Raw genomic sequence first — 21,032 nt, 5'->3', positions numbered from 1 at the left:
AGAATATTTCTTGATATATGGAGCAAATGATGAGCTAACCGTAAAGGGTTACAGTGATGCCAGCTTTCAGACCGATCAGGATGATTACCGATCGCAATCGAGGTTCGTATTTTGCATTAATGGTGGTTCTATCACCTGGAAGAGTTCAAGCAGTTCTATAGCGTTTCCATCTCATTCGATATATCATCGAGAGAGGAGTTGGATCCGCAAGTTCATCATCGAACTTGGGGTGGTTCCTAACATCGGACCCAGTTGGGCTCTATTGTGACAACAATAGAGCTATATGCGAAGGAACCTCGCTCACACCAGTGGACCAAGCACATACTACGGCGCTTCCATCTCATTCGAGAGATTATCGATAGAGGAGATGTGAAGATTTGCAGAGTACCTACAGAGGCTAACATCGCAGATCCCTTGACCAAGGCTTTGGCACAGAGGAAGCATGATGGTCACACTAGGTCTTTAGGCCTTAGAGCCTATACTGATTGGCACTAGTGCTAGTGGGAGATTGTTAGTTAGAGCCCTAGAGCCAATCATTTGATGATTGTATGGACTCATGTATATCATATTCTTGTATATTAATAAAGGCATTTGTTTGGTTATTATACTTATTTATATTAATGCCAAATAGACTAAGTATAATAGCGTCCTTGAGTAGAAGGTTCATACCTATATCAATCGATTAGTTGAATCGATAGTGAGATGATATAGGGAACACTACTCTAAATCATTCCTAGTCGAGTATTAGCATTCAGGGACAATGTTAATACAATAAGACTAGCATGTAGGTCAGCTCGATGACTTGATCTCACAAGTCATGGATATAGAGATATCAAGCTGACACATGGGTATGCATTAGAGAATGTATATTGAATGACCCGCCATGAGAAAGTATCATGGATCGTTATATGAGTGTCATATACTTTCTCATGTGGCTATTAGTATGACTATTAGTCCTTAGACCTGAAGTCACCATGGATCCCTACATAAGGAGTTATGTACTTTAGTTTCGTCAAACGTCACCCGTAACTGGGTGGACTATAAAGGTGATTACTGGGTATATAACAAATTATGTAGAGGGATGTGAGTGATGTAGATGGAATCTATCCCTCCCATATGACGGGAGCGACATCGGTATTCTTGATAGAGTGAGACCACTAAGTGCATGGCCATGCCCAAATGAGTCAACATTAGATGTTGAGCTCATTTGATCGAGTGAGTCTAACTTGGAGTTCAAGATTTAGATTGATTAGAGGATGACACGGTCTATGCCTCATATTGATCAATCTAGATGTCTAGGATAGAAGGACACTTGTCATTATTTTGTGAGTAGTCACAATTGGTAGTCACAAGGTGATGTCGGATCTCGACATTCTTGTAACTTGGGTAGTAATGATGTGTTGCTAGATACCGCTCATTACTTATGCTCCTAAATGGGTTTAGGGCATTGCCAACGTTACAAGAACCTATAGGGTCACACACTTAGGACAATTAGGTGGAGATTAGGTTCATATGATGAACCAAGAGGATTAGATTCATTTGATGAATCAAATTGGATTAAGAGTAATCCTAATTGGGCTAACTTGAGTTCGACTCAAGTTGATTCATGTGTTAAATGAGTCTAATTTAGATTTTGACTCATTGAATCAATTTAATTTAATGAATTAGATTCATTATATTAAGTTGGCTCGAATCAAATGGTTGGATTAGATCCACCATGGTAGAGATTGAGTCAAGTTTGACTTGACTTGAGAAGGAAGACCAAAGGTCAATTTTGACTTGACCTTTTTGCCACCTCATTGGTGAGTTGGCATTAGGTGGACCAATAATGATGTTCCACATCATCATGGGTGCCACCTTATGGAAGTAACAAAGCCACTCTCTTAATGGTTTCATATTAATTGCAATTAATGCAATTAATGTGATTTTATGGTTTCATATTAATTGCAATTAATGCAATTAATGTGAATTTTGAAATGTGGCCGGCCACTTGGTTTTTGGGTGAAAAAATTCATTTTTTCACTTGTGTGCATCTTCCTCCTTCTCCCTCTCAAGCTCTCCCTCTCCCTCTCTTCCCTTGGCCGAACCACATAGGTGCTAGCACACCTTGGTTTTTGGTCATCTCCATCTAGTGTGTCCGTGTGGATACTTCTAGAGGACCGGCGCTTGACGGTCTTGAGATCCGGCATCATTTGGACGAGCGGGAACGCGAAGGGCATCGCATCAAGGGTAAACACTTTTTCCTCATAGATCTAAGTAGTAGATCAATTTTTGAACTCGTACAAGAAATAGTTTTTCGAATTTTTATACGAATCTTTGCACGGATCTACGGCTTTGGGTCATTCGGGGTTTCCGCGACGCGAAAAAGCGGTTTTCGCGGCTCGAAGAACCCAACACTAGCTTCACTCACTAGGACTTCCCAATTGCCTAGCTTCACTCACTAGGTCTTTCATCTGGCTTCACTCACCAGGATTTTCCTCCTGCCTAACATCCCAGTTAGGACTTCCCAGTCAAGTATCCGGTCATCCTTGACCTACTTGACTCTTCTTCAATCAATCTTGCATTGTCAAATATCGAAATCCAAACCAAGACTCAAGCTTGGTCAACCAGGTCAATCTTGACCTGAGGAATGTTGCACCAATAGTAATAAATTAAAAAGTACAAATAGATATGATGGATCACCTAATATTATAAGTGATTCAAATATGCACGTGTGATATTATTTTGGAAGAGAGTTGAATCCTGTTGCTAATGTTGCTAATGAGTCGGTCCCAACTTGATGATTCCATCTTTGTAAAAAAATATCAAAATCACATGATGAATTAAATAATATCGAACCTGTGTGACACAATGAGCACGGGACCATGATGCAACGAAAAGGATACTAAATTATCATCCAAATACTCATGATTCGATCCTCAGCTATGTTTATAAGATTTTTTTTTTCAAATAGGACACACAATTATAGGGATGTTGGACTTCTGAAATATCCACCACAAGTATTTCCCGATTTATCTTAATGATTGGTAAAATTTTTTTATAGAACTAGACTGGTCACTCTAGGTTCGGTGTTACCTGATTCATCATTTTTACCCATGGACTACATTGCAACGTAGGGACGTCAAGTTATCACCCAAACATGTACGCTTCAATTCCCAGTGTAGACGGTGGGCGTAGCGCAAACGGTAGACGCATAGTATCTCTGGCATAATGGTCAGAGGTCGATTCTCAGGAACTGACGACCTGAGATTTATCCCGTCATGCGTCTATGACCTGTGTACCTGCATGAACCTCCCTCCATATCCGTAGATCCCACTAGGGGATCGCTAAGGTAACGAATCTATTTTTTTTTCAATCTCTAATTATAATACATTTACAAAGATTTTTTTCTCCAAATAAAATACATAATCATATGATATTGGACTTATGAATTATTTATCACGAGTACTTTTAAATTTATCCTGATAAAAAATTATCATAAAACTAAATTAATCATCTCTGATTTGATAACCGGTTCCACATTGATAGTTCCATTGTAATCCCAAGGAAGTGTGTCCCATATATTTAGCCCCAATGTATAACGTCCACATATGCAATCTTGACATTTTAAAAGACGTTTACTTGTAAACAAAGAAACTCACCATCTTCAAACACCCCGAACATGTGGACATTGTTTTGGAAGAGAATTGAAGCTGATTGCTTATGAGTCAGTCCCAACTTGATGGTTCCATTTTAGCCCCAAGGTATCGTATCCCTATATGTAATCATGACATTTTAAACAGATGTTTACTTGTGCAAAGGAAAACTCTCTCCGTAAACAAAGTATATATTCTAAGGTATTTTCAATTATTTAATTCGAATAAAGATAAGATCTTCCATTATAAAAAAGTTTCAAAAAACAGATATTGTAACTGTTGAAGAAGTGAACAAAACAAATATTGCAACTACATAAACCCCTTTGTCGAAAAGAATCGAAGGCAAGTGTGTTTCATGCATTTGCTTACAAAAATTGAGAAATATACCCATCTTTCGTTGGGAAAAAAAAAAACAAATTATGTGCATAGACGATGGGACATCTTATCAGAAAAATGAGCAATATAATTGCATATAAAAAAGCGTAAAAATTAAAAGACAACTCTTTTTATTAGAATCGGTAAAGAACATTAAGTGCATTTTTATTCTTTTTATTGTTATAACAACTATGAATCTTTAGCTATTTTGGTTAACACAAACAAAAAATGTATGGTTGCAGTTATGAATCGGTACTTCAATTCTGATGAATACTAATAAATTATATTATAATATCAAGATTCGAATTCCAGATTTCATTGTGACAACACCTCATACGCTAGTCACTAAACTCATCCGAGGAGGCATCTATAATATAATACATAAATGTACATATGCAATAATATAATACTAAGATGACACTAGAGAATTCCTATAACAAACTCCCTCTTATAAAAAATTAATTTGATCCGGTGGTAAAAGCCCGGGACCCCCTAACGAGGGGTCAATGCCACGTGGAGGTCAAAGGGCCAGGTGGTCCGTCGAAGAAGGGTGAACCGACCGGACGCATGGAAAAAGAGCAGGCCGATCGGCCTGTCCGTAAACGTTTGATAGTGAAAGACGCCCTGACAGGGGTCGGGGTTCCGACGCTCAATGAAGTAGTAAATGACCGAGCGGAAGGCCTAAGAGAATGCAGGACATAATGGGCGCGCCGGCCGGCTGGTGCCGGGAATTAAGGCCGTTCGGACGACGCTCTTCGCGCCGGTCGGCCGGACGGACGTCCCGGCCTGGCGGTGGATGAAGAATAGGGACATCTTCTGACAACCGTCAAGTCCTATGGCTAGGCCATACTCTAAGTCTGACAACAAGATGCTCTGTTGTCCCATCAAAGACGTGATTGAACTGTAGCAGTATGGTGTCAGGTAAGCTCTCTGACAGGTACATGCCGAGGTATGGGCTGTGGACACGTATGCGCCTCGGTGGACGTGCATTAATTCTTTCACCGCTCTATATAAAGGGCCTCTTCCTTCGCCGGAGGTACGCTTTCATGGATTTTTGGAGCCACCTTTTGCTGTCCGCTAACCTGACTTGAGCGTCGGAGGGTCGCCGCCGAGAACCCCTTCCCGGCCCGACTTCTGTGCAGGTCCGTCGGAGATTCGTGCGACCCGACGGAGGCCTACACCATCGACTAGGAGTGCGCAACGTGCCCAGCGTCCTTTGGTTCGGCGATTCGGACAGGATCAATTTGGCGCCGTCTGTGGGAACGTTCCTGTATCCGATCGGAAACAATGGACGAGGCTGGACGACAACACGCGGTGACACTTTCAACTGAGGAACTCGACGCTCTGATTGAGATAAGGGCCGCCAAGCTTGTGGAGCAAAAACAGAAGGCAGCAGCCGAGCGGCCGGAGCAGCAAGCAACTTCAGCGTCTGGCGGCCGAGCGGAAGCACCACCTGCCACCGTCGCATTTCATCGGGCTCTGTTCCGCACTCCTGAAGCTGTAGCAACTAATAGAGAGCGGGGATCATCTTCGGACGAAATACCGAGATGGGACAACAGAAAAGGGAAAGCCCCCCGAGCGAACGCATCTCCCGAGCGGATCAATCGTCAATTTTCAGAGGCTATCCTACGAGACCCTCTGCCAAAGCACTACGTGCCTCCGACGATCGGCGAGTATAATGGGACGACCGACCCGGATGATCATCTGGGTAAGTTCGATAACACAGCCACTCTCCATCAATACACAGATGGAGTAAAGTGCCGAGTTTTTCTCACCACTCTCTCGGGATCGGCTCAACGGTGGTTCCGGAGCCTGCCGGACGGATCCATCACAAGCTTCAAGGACTTCCGAACGACCTTCCTCCATCATTTTGCAAGCAGTCGACGCTATCAAAAAACGAGCGGAAGCACCACCTGCCACCGTCGCATTTCATCGGGCTCTGTTCCGCACTCCTGAAGCTGTAGCAACTAATAGAGAGCGGGGATCATCTTCGGACGAAATACCGAGCGGGGAATCGAAGCAAATCCCAGCAAGGTGAAAGCCCTACAAGATATGTCGCCTCCAAGAAATACAAGGGAAATGCAGCGTTTGACCGGTCGGATAACCGCTCTGTCCCAGTTCATCTCCAAAACCGCCGACCGGAGCCTTCCGTTTTTCAAGATCTTACGCAAGGCTACAAAATTTCAATGGGACGAAGAATGCAACCAGGCGTTCGAAGATTTAAAGGCATATCTGAATTCGCTCTCGGTATTAGCCAAGCCAACTATTGGCGAGCCGCTCTGTATTTATCTATCCTCGACCGAGCAGGCAATTGGCTCGGCACTGGTGAGGGCGAGCGGAGAAGAGCCTGTGTATTTCCTTAGTCACATTTTAAAGGATGCTGAATCTCGCTACACTGGACTCGAAAAGCTAGCTTTTGCTCTGGTCCTTGCCGCTCGGCGCCTTCGTCCATATTTCCTGACGCATACCATTATTGTCAAAACCAATAGCCCGCTCGGACGCGTTCTACTAAATCTAGAGGCATCCGGACGGTTCATCAAATGGACGACGGAGTTAAGTGAATTTGATATCCAATACCAGCTACGCTCGGCGATCAAGGCGCAATCCTTGGCCGATTTTGTGACTGAGGTGCAAAGGCCGGAGCCCGAAGCTATGTGGAGAATATATGTGGATGGGTCGTCCACTCGGCTCGGGAGCGGGATTGGGATATTGTTACTCTCCCCTCAAGAAGAGAAGATGCACTTATCCGTCTGGCTGGATTATAAAGCTACCAACAATGAAGCAGAGTATGAGACCCTCATAGCCGGCTTGCAGGTAGCTCGGCATGTGGGAGCCGGTCGGGTAACGCTTCACTCGGATTCGCAGTTGGCCGCTCAGCAGCTCTCTGGTACCTTCAAAATCAATAGTGCTCGGCTCAAGCTCTACGCTGAAGCCTTCGAGAAGCTTAAAGCTGACTTTAAAGAAGTTATTGTCCAGAAGATACCCAGAGCAGAAAATCAAGCTGCCGATGAGTTAGCCAAGCTCGCGAGCTCAATAACGCCGGTCGCCATTCAGCAATTAATTGAAAAAGTACTGTTGGTGGCGCACGTCGACCGGATGGAAGGCCTCACATTTCCAAGCGACTGGCGGACACCTATCATAGAGTTCCTCCAAGAGGTACATCAAGGATCGTGCGGAGGACATCCGGGCGGATGATCGTTGGCCAGGAAGATCCTCTTGGCCGGGTACTTTTGGCCAAGTTTACAAGCAGACGCCGCTCGGACAGTATCTACGTGCCTTTCGTGCCAGAAGTATCATAGCTTCTCGCACCGACCGGCAGAGGAAATGAAGGCATCAACCGTTTCATGTCCGTTCGATCAATGGGGAATGGATATTGTCGGTCCATTTCCGATGGCGTCCGGGCAACGAAAATTTTTGCTAGTGACGGTGGATTATTTTTCCAAGTGGGTGGAGGCCGAGCCGCTAGCCAAGATCACCGAACAGATGGTTAAAAAATTTATCTGACAACACATCATCTGTCGGTTCGGCATCCCTCGCCGATTGGTTTCCGATAATGGGCGGCAATTCACAGGGAAGATGCTAGAGGATTGGTGCAAAAGCTACGGCATCGAGCAACATTTCACATCCGTGGCTTATCCCCAGAGCAACGGTCAAGCCGAAGTAGCCAATCAGGAAATTCTTCGTATTCTGCGCGCTCGACTCGACCATTTGGGAGGAAGTTGGCCTGATGAAGTGCCGGGCGTCTTGTGGGCCATCCGGACGACTCCGAAGGAAGGGACGGGCGTCACACCATTCCATTTGGTGTATGGTGGCGAGGCGGTTATTCCGGTCAAAGTCGGCGTCGAGTCCGTCCGGATTCAGAGTTATGATGATGGCAACGCCGAACGGAGGAACATGGAGCTGGATTTGGTCGACGAGGAGCGAGCCAAGGCGTCCATTCGGCTGATGGCGTACCGGCAACGGATGAAGCAAAATTACAACCGCCATGTAAACCTCAGATCATTCCAGGTCGGCGATCTTGTCTGGAAGAAAGTCAAGCCGGTCGGCGATGTTGGCAAGTTAGAAGCTCCCTGGGCGGGCCCCTTCAAGGTTATTGAGAAGCTCCGATCGGGAGCATATTATTTGGAGGATGAAGACGGGCGGCAGCTGGATCGACCGTGGAGTGCGAATCATCTCCAGCCTTATCGAGCGGGGTGAAAGGTGCATGAATGTAAATCATTTTTGTATATGTTAGTCGCCCGTGTCCTTGTAATGCAGGAATCAAAATTAATTCAAAGGATGACCCATGGGTCCGCCGATCGGCAGTATTAAAATTAGCCTTGAAGGCCGTCGAGCTCCGACGTTAAATATCGAGAGACGAGCCGGCGTCTATAAACGTCCGAGCGGAAGACCGTCGAGCTCCGACGTTAAATATCGAAAGATGAGCTGGCGTCTATAAGTAATCCGAGCGGATTAAAGCAATAAAAAGTACGGCCAGTGTCCTGAGGCACGCGATTTCGATATCGTTCAATCGTCTCTACGCTCCAATTGGCCCAGTATACAAAAGTACTTGGCATTTGGTAAACGAGCTCTACCATCAAACGCTCCGGCGGAAGACCGTCGAGCTCCGGCGTTAAATATCGAGACGAGCCGGCATCTCTCAGCGGAAGACCGCCGAGCTCCGGCGTTAAATATCGAGAGGCGAGGCGTCTATAAGCGTCCGGCGGAAGACCGTCGAGCTCCGGCGTTAAATATAGAGACGAGCCGTCTATAAATGTCCGGCGGAAGGCCGTCGAGCTCCGACGTTAAATATCGAGAGACGAGCCGGCGTCTATAAACGTCCGAGCGGAAGACCGTCGAGCTCCGACGTTAAATATCGAGAGACGAGCCGGCGTCTATAAACGTCCGAGCGGAAGACCGTCGAGCTCCGACGTTAAATATCGAGAGACGAGCCGGCGTCTATAAACGTCCGAGCGGAAGACCGTCGAGCTCCGACGTTAAATATCGAGAGACGAGCCGACGTCTATAAATGTCCGAGCGGATAGCCAGTCACATGATACAAACAACGATAACCTAGTTATACTGCTGAGCGGCTCGCTCATCAAAAATGTACGGAAAATCTCTTTGGGGGTAAGACACAAAGAAAAAGTTAGTCAGTGAAAGTTAGGGATATTAGCATGTAAATGCCGAGCGGCTACGTCCGAAAACTTAGCGGCTGCGCGGACGCATGATAGATGTAATTAAGACGATCGAATTGAGACGGACGGAATCGTGGTGCCGAGCGGAAAGGATATAAAGAACACTTTGGCGTGACGAGGGAAAAAGGCATTGCTAAAACAGAAGTGAAAGGAGTAGAAGGTCATCTATTACTCATTAGGTAAATCAAACAAGTCATTACAGAGATAAGTTGGGCCGAACGGCGGGAATACAAAAAAGTTCATGAAAACGCTCCTCACGCATCAAAATCAAAAATAGCGTTGGGGATGGAGTCCATCACGCTCGCGAGGTCCTCGGGGGGGATGGTCAGCTCGGCAGGCAGGTGACCTTTGGTTTTCAAATAGCTCACCGCCGCCTTGATAGCCTCCTCGAAGGTGAGGGATATCTTGTCGGTAAACTTCTCTCCGAAGTCTTCCGAGCGGAGGAACGCCTTCCTCCCTTCTTCGGAGCGAGCCGACTCCCCCTCTTGATATTCTTTGAGCGCGGCGTGGGCAGCGTCGCTGGTGGCCTGAAGATCCTTCAAATCTCCATCAAATCTTTGGAGATCGGCCGAGCGGCTCTCTTTCTCGGCGGCTAACAGGGCGTCCAAATCTTTGATGCGTTGTTCCAGCCCCCTGATCTCCACCTTCATGCGGTCCATATCATTGATGGCCTGTTGCTTCCGAGTGGTCGCCGTTTTGATCTTCTTATCTCGTTGCTTGATCATCGTTTCAAGCTGAACGACCTTGTTCGCCAAATCTGAAGCCCTTTTCCGTTCGGCATCCAGTAGTTTTTTGGCCTTCTCCAGAGCGGCCGTCGACTGCTCGGTACCCCCCGCAGCTTTTTGTTTTTTCAACTCGTCCTCCAGTTCGGCCAATCGATCGCTAATGGCGATCTGCTCCACCCAGTTCTGCTAGCAAATGTGGGCAGGTTAAAAACATAATTTAAATACGCAAACAAAGAAACAGAGCATACCCCGGTGGCCTGTTGTAGATTGCTGTCGCCGAGCTGCCCGGGAGTCAGCCTGGCTATTCGACGCCGAGCGTCCACCCAAGCTTGGGCCAGAGGGCCTGTCAAGGTAATTTGCTGCTCGGGGACCACAAGCCGATCAGCAGCAGCCATGTACGCCTCCGAAGGAAGGCGCAGAACGGTTTTAATTAAATTCTGGCCGCTCGGCTCGCTCTTGGAAGCGTCGGCCTTTCCGGACGGCCCACCGGTGGACAAGGAGGGAAGCTCGCCCAAGCGCCTGATACGGCGCAAAGTTCTTGAAGGGCTGAACGGCGGTACCTCAGAGCTGGCCCTCGGAGAACCACGAGGGGTTGGAGTACTCTCGAGGGAAACCGTCCCGGACAGCACCGGTGCATCCGCGCCCCGTTCGGGTTGTGACTCATCAAGTGTAGTTGAAGCAGATGCAGATTCCGGTCGTCGACGCTTCTGAGTGCGTAGCGGCACGTCATCGGCCGAACGACCCTCCACCTCGACTTCGGTAGGAGGTTCTATGTCGCTCGCGGCCTCATCGTGAGAGGCAGGGGCGTCTGAGGCTTCGGGGATAGTTGGTGTCCCCTCACCTTCTTCACCGGCCGGATCAGCTGGAGAAAGGCCCCGTTCGGCAGCCTCCTTGTTCGTCACCGCCTCGATCTGAGCGGCCTTCAATTTGAGCTTCTCGGTAGCTTTGGCGCGCCACATGATTTCAGCTGCAGAAGCAAAAAATAAATCAGTTAGAACAAAACAAACGGGAAGACAAGGGAACTTACTCATGCTGCAGGGCAGGTCGGCTGTGGTAGAGGACAAGCCAAATATGTGCATTACTCCCGGGAGGAGTAGCTTGTCAATATGATAGCGCTGGCCAACTAGCCGTTCGGCTGCGTGAAGGTAGGCCGCGTCACCTCTAAATTTACCGAGCTCCGGTTGCGCCGGCATCGCCGTCTGCCACTTGGTCCGAAAAGTTGGCCGCTCGGGAAAACGTATATAGAAAAAATGCTCCTTCCAATGTTTGTTGGAGCTCGGCATGTTATCGAAGAGTACGAAACCTATCCTACATTGAAAAACAAAAGTACCCCACTCGGCCTGCTTGGGATAGTAAAAGTAGTGGAAGATTTTTGGGTCTAAGGGGATGCCGTTCAGTTTGAACAAAACTATTACTCCGCTCAGCAGCCTAATAGAGTTGGGAACTACTTGGCCGAGCGGAATGCGGAAGTAATTGCAGACTTGCAGGAAAAATTCATGGGGTGGGAAGCGTAGTCCGGCCAGAAATTGGTCTCGGAAAAAAAGAACTGTGCCGATCGACGGTTCATGAGGCCGATCGGCCGGTGTGGCTAATACTATTTGGTGGTCGGAAGGAATGTCGTAAGTTCGAGTGAGACGCAACGCGTCCTCCTGGTCAAAACGACTTTCCATGGTCGAGTACCATAGACCCGGAGCACCGCCGGTTGACTGCGAAGTACTAGTCATGACCGAGAGACAGGAATGCGGGACAAAGGAGGAAGGTTCAAGCAAGGAATGGAGGAAAACCGAATGAAGGAAACGATTAACAGCAAGAAGAAAACGTTGGGAACGAGAAAGAGGGTCTTACGAGCAAGAAAGATGATCGACGGGGGCATGGGGTTGCCAAAAAGTTGAGGTGCGAGGTCGCCGGAGAAAAAAAACGGGCAGAGGAGCGCCGGAGGAGGAGGAGTCGACAATGCGGCGGAAACGAAGTCGTGAGCTTTATATCGCCGCCCGGGAGCAACCTCCACCGTCCGATCCAGGTCGTTGATAACGAGGTCATCATCCAGCCGTTCATGTCAAACGGCGGCTGTCCCATCGGAAGTGACGCCACCGCCATACGCTGACAAACGCATGATCGCCACGTGTCAGCAGGATATTGGCCGCATTTAATGAGCTCCCCTTACCGTGCTCAGCGCACGTGATGGGTAATAGGGGAGAGCATCGGACATGGATGCCAAGAAAACACAAGGCATGGACAAGATACCGCCGGACGGATGAGCATCTTTACGCCTGGCCGATCGGCCCAATGCAGCCATCATTGCTCAGTCAGATCGGCAGTCCAGTCAGTCGGACTTCGCTTCCTTCGACTAGACTCGAGGGGGAGGCAAGTGATCCGGTGGTAAGAGCCCGGGACCCCCTAACGAGGGGTCAATGCCACGTGGAGGTCAAAGGGCCAGGTGGTCCGTCGAAGAAGGGTGAGCCGACCGGACGCATGGAAAAAGAGCAGGCCGATCGGCCTGCCTGTAAACGTTTGATAGTGAAAGACGCCCTGACAGGGGTCGGGGTTCCGACGCTCAATGAAGTAGTAAATGACCGAGCGGAAGGCCTAACAGAAGGCAGGACATAATGGGCGCGTCGGCCGGCTGGTGCCGGGAATTAAGGCCGTCCGGACGACGCTCTTCGCGCCGGTCGGCCGGACGGACGTCCCGGCCTGGCGGTGGATGAAGAATAGGGACATCTTCTGACAGCCGTCAAGTCCTATGACTAGGCCATACTCTAAGTCTGACAACAAGATGCTCTGTTGTCCCATCAAAGACGTGATTGAACTGTAGCAGTATGGTGTCAGGTAAGCTCTCTGACAAGTACATGCCGAGGTATGGGCTGTGGACACGTATGCGCCTCGGTGGACGTGCATTAATTCTTTCACCGCTCTATATAAAGGGCCTCTTCCTTCGCCGGAGGTACGCTTTCTTGGATTTTTGGAACCACCTTTTGCTGTCCGCTTACCTGACTTTAGCGTCGGAGGGTCGCCGCCGGGAACCCCTTCCCGGCCCGACTTCTGTGCAGGTCCGCCGGAGATTCATGCGACCCGACGGAGGCCTACACCATCGACTAGGAGTGCGCCACGTGCCCAGCGTCCTTTGGTTCGGCGATTCGGACAGGAACATAATTTAATATCATACATGATTTTAGTAAAACAAATTAAGAAAAATATATTTTTTAATATCGTCGACCCAAGTCATTTATAAAAGTTTTTCTGCTCGCAGTATTACCAATTCTAAAATATGAGACTAAAGAAAACTCTAAATTTTTAATTGATTAATGAAAAAAATTCTCAATAATATATTGCAACTAAGTCTCGAACTCTAGATCATTAATTGATGTATTTATAAAAATTATTAATAAATCTTAGAATTATTTTTGATATAAATAATAAAAAGGACAATAACATACTTTCATTTTGAATTTCACTAAAATTAGTTAGTAAAAAAAAAAATTCTTAATAAAATAATACGATAACAACACTTCGATTCTAGTCAACACTAATAATTATATATTATAACAATTATAATTTATAAATCTTATAATATAAAGATTTCATCTCTAATCAATATTAATCAACATTATATTATAACAGCTACAAATTATAATTGTTATAATATAAACCATTTATTTCCTATCAATACTAGCCTAGTATTATGTTGTAACAGCTATCATAGCTGCTACAGTAATATCAAAAATAAAAATAATTTTCAAAAAATAAAATATACAAATCTTTTTTTATAATAAATGAAAATGGAGGTCTTTTGAATTCTAATAAAAAAAAGGATGTTCTTTTGATTTTTACACCAAAAAAAGACAACTCCAAACTCAGAAATACTATTGAACCACTTGGGAACATAACTGAACACCAAGCATTTCATAGCAAAATGTGAGAAGACAAGAACCGCACACATTGTCTAACTTGCTTGTCGGAAACAAGATTCATCGAGCTGACCCTAGATAGATAAGACTTTGCACAACTTTATTACCATGGCAAAAACTGAGGCAAACCACGATATCCAGTAATATGTGGTTCATTGTCTCTACACAGGTGTAACGCATGTGGCCTTACAGCTTGATGGTTGATCCAAAGAGAAAAGCGGTGAATTCGATTTAGCATCCATGACAACCATGCTTGCTCCATAAATTTGCTCAAGAAAGTTAACTTACCGCGTTTAGTATTTGTTCCTTCTGGAATATCTTCTCCATTTGCGAAGAAACCATATGATAACAATGTAGAAATTAATTCTGGTTAAACATTCACTCGTATATCACCGACATGAAAAAGCTTCAAGGAACATCATTCAGGATCGAAAACAAGGTCACAAATCAATTCTAAGCATCTATGCATTGAAGGTACCTGTACAATCTAGTTTTGACTGGAGATAATCAGGGGAGCACTAAAAGCTCTTTAGGAAATGCTACTAATCGCAGACAAATCGAGATTGGCATCATACAATTTGCAATCGTCCCAATTCTCAATCCAACAAGTAGTTGAAGTGGACAAAGAAAAACCTGTGTTAAACGTTCAAGATAACAATTGAAATTCAAGCATATAAATCAAATGATGCCCAGAATCAGATAATATTTATAAAAACAACAGGATATACAAGAAAAAAAATCTGTAATTATACCTTGAGGTTCATCTAAAGGTTGCTTGCTTCTGATCTAACAGCATCAAGAACCTGCCTGAATCTTTCAAATGTGATGAGACCATATTTTTGTTTCGGAAAATGAATTAACCTGCACCTTTTCAGCAAGATGAAACACTAATGTCAACATCAAGCTACATTGATACATCTAAGCATCGAGCTACAATGCATGTCATGCAAGCAATATTCCTAATCCTAACTTCAGCTGCCAAAGTAAATATTTGAGCTATTGAGCCTACTAAACCAGAAAAGAAGAAGCTTGGACTGTACACATGGTGAACTCTGGTCCATTCCTAAACCATACTCAGAACTCAGGCTTCAACGCTTGAAGGATATATTCCCTCGACACCGGTGAGCAAAGCAATGCTACTACTGACGCATAGAAACTAGCTACAGCACTGATCCAGAATGCCCCCACTGATATCCAACTCTCCTCTCCACCCCTTCTTACACTTATCGGCTCCCCATCAGCTAACTGTGCCTCCGCACAACCTTTCCCTGATAACTCCATGCACAGCGCAGGGTTCCCTGCAAATGCCCCTGGAAACTTCTGTAGCCCATCGTTCGTTGGCACGGGCCCTGAAAGGCAGTTGTAGGAGAGGTTTAGTGTCTCCAGCTCCCTAAGCCCGGAGATGCTGGCAGGAACTTCTCCAGAGAGGGAGTTGTGTGAAAGATCCAGTCTTTTCAACTTCCCCATCTTCTCTAGATTTCCAGGAATATGGCCAAATAGATAGTTGTATGAAAGATTTAAGTATTCTATTCCCTTTAATCCAATCAACCCATCTGGTATCTCTCCGCGAAGAGCATTGCTGGACAAATCAATTCCCACAGGTGATTGTAGCTTGTAATTGAACTCCATTTGCCGGCTACCAGTGAAGTCCACTGAGACTGAAACCAAGCCCTCGCCGAATCCTTCATTCAACTCACTAGAATTGCCATTGAACTCTGAGCTGACGTTGAAGTCTCCATCAGGAATAAAACCTGAGAAGTGATTGCCGGAGAGATCAAGCAACTGTAGGGACTGGAATGAGAAAATCCAACTTGGAAGATCGCCTGATAATTGGTTGTTAGAAACCGAGAGGAATCGGAGGTTCTGCCACTTAAGAATAGCTCCACTAAGCATGCCTATGAGCTTATTTGAACTGAAGTCAACGACCTCAAGTGACTTGCAACCAGCAAGAGGAAGAGGAATCTCACCGGAAATCTGGTTCCCAGCTATGTCTAGGATGCGTAGACTATCAAGGGCGTCAAGCTCTGGATGGAGGGCACCGGAAAGGTTGTTGTGGTCTAGCTTCAGTTGCCAAAGCTGGAAGCAACCGGCGAGGCTGACAGGAATTGGACCAGAGAGAAAATTGTATGAAAGATCAAGGGCCTGGAGGTAGGTCAAATTCCCAATAGCCACTGGGATCTCTCCAGTAAGCTGGTTCTGCGACAAGAAAAGGCCTTGCAAACTCCTCAACTCCGCTAGCTCCGTTGGAATCTCCCCAACGAGCTTGTTGCACGATAAATTTAGAAGTTGCAACGAAGATCTCTCTGATTCCTCCACTAGACTGCCTGGAATCGGACCAGAGAGCGCGTTTGAGCTCAAATCAAGAACCAGGAGCTTGTCGGAGAAGATGAGTCTCGGCGACATCCTGTATTGAAGACCATTTGACGAGAGATTCAGCACTGTCAACGCCCTCAGCGACGAGATGCACGTAGGGATTCCGCCAACGATGGCGTTGCTTGCTAAGTTGAGTACCGAGAGCGAAAAGACAGACGCCGAGAAGCAGGGGAGGGTTCCTGAAACCTGATTGCGGGCGAGGTTGAGATAAACTAAAGGCTGCCGGAAATCTTCCAACGCGCCCGCCAGGAGATTTCCGGAGAGATCGAGATATTCCAGCGATCGGAGATGGAACAGACCCTCTGGAATCTCTCCCTCGAACGAACACCATCCAAGATCGAGTTTTTTCAGCCTGGCAGAGAAATTACCGACCCATTCCGGCACCGGACCGCCGACGCTGGGGTTTCCCGCCAACACTAGCGTCTCGAGACGCCATAGCATAGCAATCTGTGGCGGCAGAGGTCCTTGAAGCTTGTTCTGCCCGAGATCGAGGGTTCCGAGGCCTCGAAGCCGGCCAAGACAGGGCGGAAACGGGCCTGAAAAGGCGTTGCCGTGAAGGACTAGGGTTTCGAGGAGGGAGAGCCGGCAGAGGAAGGGGAGTGCGGCGCCCGAGAGGCCCAACCCGCCGAGGTCGACCCGGACGACCCGTCCGGTCCGGTTCTGGCAGGTTACACCGGCCCAGGCGGAGCAATTGGATCCCTTCCAGCTCGCCAGGCCCAAGCGCGTGTCGTTGAGCTCGGATCTGAAGCGGAGGAGCGCGTCGCGGTCGCCGGCGTGGAAATCCGGCTCCATTGCCTCGGCGGAGGAGGGCGAACACAAGAGGAGGAGGAAGACGAGGAAGAAGGGGGAGAGGGGTTTAGGGTTGAGAGGTTTTGGGGCTCCCGACGCCATGGGAAGGGGAGGGAGGAGCAGGAAGCAGGCAACTAGCAGCGAGGAGAAGACGACGCGGTGACTACGAGAGACTGAGATTGATGCGGTCTTTTGGAGCCGACATTCTGCAAAGATTATTCGCCATTAAAGCCAAGGCGGGCGTTACCAGCTTGCTTTTGTGAAGCATCAGAATAATTATTTTGAAATGAAATGAAATGAAATGAAATGAAAAATAACACGATGCTCGTGAAACTCTGATTTTATGTTTTTTTTTTTGTATAAGTAATTTAGATGTTTAGACTTAGTCCGATTAGATTTTTCTCCGTATTCGTCCGAGAAAGATAATCAAACAATTCGTAATCACGCTTAGGATAAACAAGAAACTTCAAATATTTATTATCTTGTTTTTTAAATGAGATCTCAATTTGTGCTACTACTTCGTTTGATATTTCACAACAATTAGAATTTTTTTTCCGATCCACTTCCACACCTTCATCATGGTGAAGTCTAATTAGATATATATATTTTTGATTTATTAGTAGAATCAAAATATTTGTTTACTATTCTATTTTATTAGAAGATAGTCAAACAATTAATGAATATATTATGATCATGAGACTTGCATTTAAGGCTTAGTTTGATAGGGGTGATATGATTAGAATTATATTTTCAAAAAATTATTAATATGTCGTTTGATAATGTTGATTAGGGGTAGGATTAGGATTAATTAGGGGTGGGATTCATAATCCCTAGGCATGGGGAGTGATTATTAATCCTACCTCCAATCATATCCTAATTAATTCAATCTTAATCCTATCATCCCTACCAAAAAGAGTCTTAGATGATACCAATCTTATTTGTAACGTCAAGGACATCATAGTCAGACCGATCTTCTTCTTGTTCACTCTAAGGTCAACAACGAAGACAAGAGGGTTGTTGTCTTCAATTTTCTTCGTAACAGATTCAATTATCAAGGGATACTTGAGAATTTGATAGTGGTCCAACTTGTGTTTGGTTGGTGGAGCACTAATTCTAGGGTATTTTGGGTTTCTGTGATTTTTAAGGTCTTTGGTCGATGAAAATTCACAGAGGTCATCGAATCTTCTTTATCTTCTTCTTCTTCAAAGTTGATCTCGTCTTCACTGCCTTCACAATTTTCTCAACCTATGCTTTATCATATGGTTTCTTCGAGTAGGCAAGCAGCCCCTCTTCTTGCTCCAACAATCAGTTATCTTATAAAATCTATTTTTTATGAAGGTTTCTTTCTCACACCATACACAAATTAGATTTGTGTTTTCTTCTTTTTCAATTGTTGATAGTCGTCAACAACAGCAACAACATATCTATGTGGACACAACATCTTCCTTCCATCTTCATTATTAACAATCAAGATCCAAATTGAGTTTGTCATCAACTTTCTTTAAAAATAGTAGGATTATTACTTCAATGGAAGCTTCTAAATTTTCTCAATATATTCCCCATCTTATAAATATTATATTTGATAGAACAAAATATGATTTGTGGGATGAAGAGATGTGCAACTTTCTTAAAGGAAGACTTCTTTGGTGCATTGTTATTGGTGAAATACCTAAACCCACACAAAAGCTAGAAGAAGCAGAAGATACATTTACAGAACGTCTGGTCACTTGGGATGGCATGAACCATCAAATTTTGACATCATTTAGAAATACTTGTGCTAAGAGAATTAAGCTCGATTTTTGATGTTTTGATATTGCTCAAGAGGTATGAAATTTCTTAAAGAAACGATATTTTGTATCTGATAATGTCAACCAATTCCAGTTATAGAGGAGACTTAATCGAATGTAACAATGACCAGAACAAATAATTCATAGCTATGCCTCAGAATTACAAGAAATATATAGGCTCATATTGCACTTCCTGTATGATCAAGTACGGACGCAGTTACCATCCATGTCAATCTCCACAATCATCAACATATCTAACACTTGTTGATGACTCTTTGATATGATTTTGAGTCTATTAGAAGTTCTCTTTTTCATCGAGGATCCTTTTCAAACCTTAACATTGTGATTAAGGAGTTAATCACCGAATAGACTAGTATACATGCTCTACACATAGAAAAGTTTGTATCATCAGTTGATACTATCTTGGTTGCTCTGACACCTCATCAATCTATCAAAAAGTCATATAGAGGCTCCTGCAATTATTGTAAAAAGTATGGACATCATATTTCTGAACGCATAAAACTGATCTACAAAAATGTTGCACAAGGTTAATCATCCAAAGTTCCTCACTTTGCATCTTCTTCTGCTGTTGATGTTGCTGCTACTACCACAGATTGTCCAATTGAGAGTACCTCCCCAAATTCTCCTTTAAAGACCTTCAGTCACTTCTCCAACATCTCCAACCTGATAATGGTATCGTATCTTCCCTTGTCCTATATGTTACTTCAGATACTTCTACTTTATGGTTCTTTGATTCTAGTTGTTGCAATCATATGACTTCTAAATTCTCTATTTTTACATCCTCTAGAAGCTATTTGTTCCACATATTGTTTAGGTCACTGATAATACTACATTACATGTTCAGAGTATAGGCAATGTTCAAACATCTACATTGTCTTTACCTGATACTTTTCTTGTTCCAAAACTTTACCTAAATCCTATATCTGTTAGATAATTATGTGACCTTAGCTTTAAGTTATCATTTTTTAAGTCATGGTTGTATTGTGTAAGATCCACAAACGGGCAAGATCCTTGGAACAAGGCATAAGATTGGGCAACTATTTGAATAAGGCATATGATTCAGACTTAGTTTTCTACTAAAATCAAAATGTTACGTGCTAATAATGCCATGGAGTACACAGATTCAAAATTCACTCGGCTTCTGATACATTAGGATATCATTATTCAAAGATCTTGTCCTAGAACCTCTCAACAAAATGGTTGGGTAGAAAGCAAACACAAATATATCATTAATGTTGTTTGAGCCCTTCTAATTTCTTCCTCTTGTTCTGAAACCTTTTGGGGGGAAGCAGTATTCACGATTGTTTATACTATCAATTGTATCCCTTCTCCCATCATAAGTAACATCTCTCCCTTTGAGCTTCTTTTTAATCGAGCCCCTAATTATCATACTCTCAAAGTCTTTAGCTATACTTGCTTTGTACTATTACAACCTTATGAATACACCAAATTAGAACCTCGAATCCAACTATGTTGTTTACTAGGATATGACATCAAACACAAAGGGTATAGATATTGGGATCTACTATCTCAAAGACTTCATATATCTCATCATGTAATCTTCTAGGAATAATAGATGTTCTCAACTCTCTCCAAATTTTGAGTCCACGAACCCCCTCAACAATTTTTTTTTCTGATCCTACTATTTCTTTGTTCTTTGACATCTTTTTTTGCAAGATTATCTAATAGTTTAGGCAACTCAACCTCATGTGAGCCTTCTACCTTAGTACCTTCTTCAACTGAGGATCCAACACATATTCTATTTGATCCCCCTTTATCAGACTCTCCTCTACCTTTTTGTCGTACTAACCGTGTAAGTCAATCCTCTATTCTTCTTCATGATTTTCATGTATATTCTGCTATTGTCTCTCTTTATGGGCCTCGCACTTTTTGTGAGGCCAGCTCTAACCCTCTATGACAACAAGAAATGAAGGAAGAATTGTAAGCACTTACCAAAACAAATACTTGGAACTTAATTAGTTGATGAACCTTTCAATAAATCTATTGTTGGCTGTAAATGAGTTTTTAAAATCAAGACCTAAGCAGATGGTTCAATTAAACGAAATAAAGCTAGACTTGTTGCTAAGAGCTATACTCAAGAATATGACATTAATTATGAGAAGACATTTGCCTTTGTTGCCCACTTGACTTTAGTACATAGTCTTATTACAAAGACTACTAGTAAAAGTTGGAAGTTATTTTAAATGGATGTCAAAAATACATTTTTCAATGGTGATTTAATAGA

At 44.5% G+C, this 21,032-nt stretch overlaps 1 protein-coding gene across 1 annotated transcript; it reads right to left on the bottom strand.

The window, feature by feature from the left end:
* Window positions 1–14,254: 14,254 nt before the first annotated feature.
* LOC122041242 (receptor-like protein CLAVATA2) lies at window positions 14,255–17,227 on the bottom strand. Its single transcript, XM_042600867.1, has 2 exons — window positions 14,570–17,227; window positions 14,255–14,450 (listed from the first exon to the last, which is right to left on the bottom strand). Exon 1 carries the CDS (start codon window positions 17,079–17,081, stop codon window positions 14,892–14,894), a length of 2,190 nt encoding a protein of 729 aa, XP_042456801.1. The 5' UTR covers window positions 17,082–17,227; the 3' UTR covers window positions 14,255–14,450; window positions 14,570–14,891.
* Window positions 17,228–21,032: the final 3,805 nt, after the last annotated feature.

This window comes from Zingiber officinale, chromosome 2A (assembly GCF_018446385.1).
Source record: "Zingiber officinale cultivar Zhangliang chromosome 2A, Zo_v1.1, whole genome shotgun sequence".
Classification (NCBI taxonomy): Eukaryota; Viridiplantae; Streptophyta; class Magnoliopsida; order Zingiberales; family Zingiberaceae; genus Zingiber; species Zingiber officinale.
Note: the sequence above shows the minus strand (reverse complement) of the source record. Positions and strands in the feature narration are given on the sequence as shown.

Excerpts from the sequence above, each read along its gene's own strand:
- LOC122041242 (XM_042600867.1), bottom strand. The coding sequence starts at position 17,081 with ATGGCGTCGGGAGCCCCAAAACCTCTCAACCCTAAACCCCTCTCCCCC.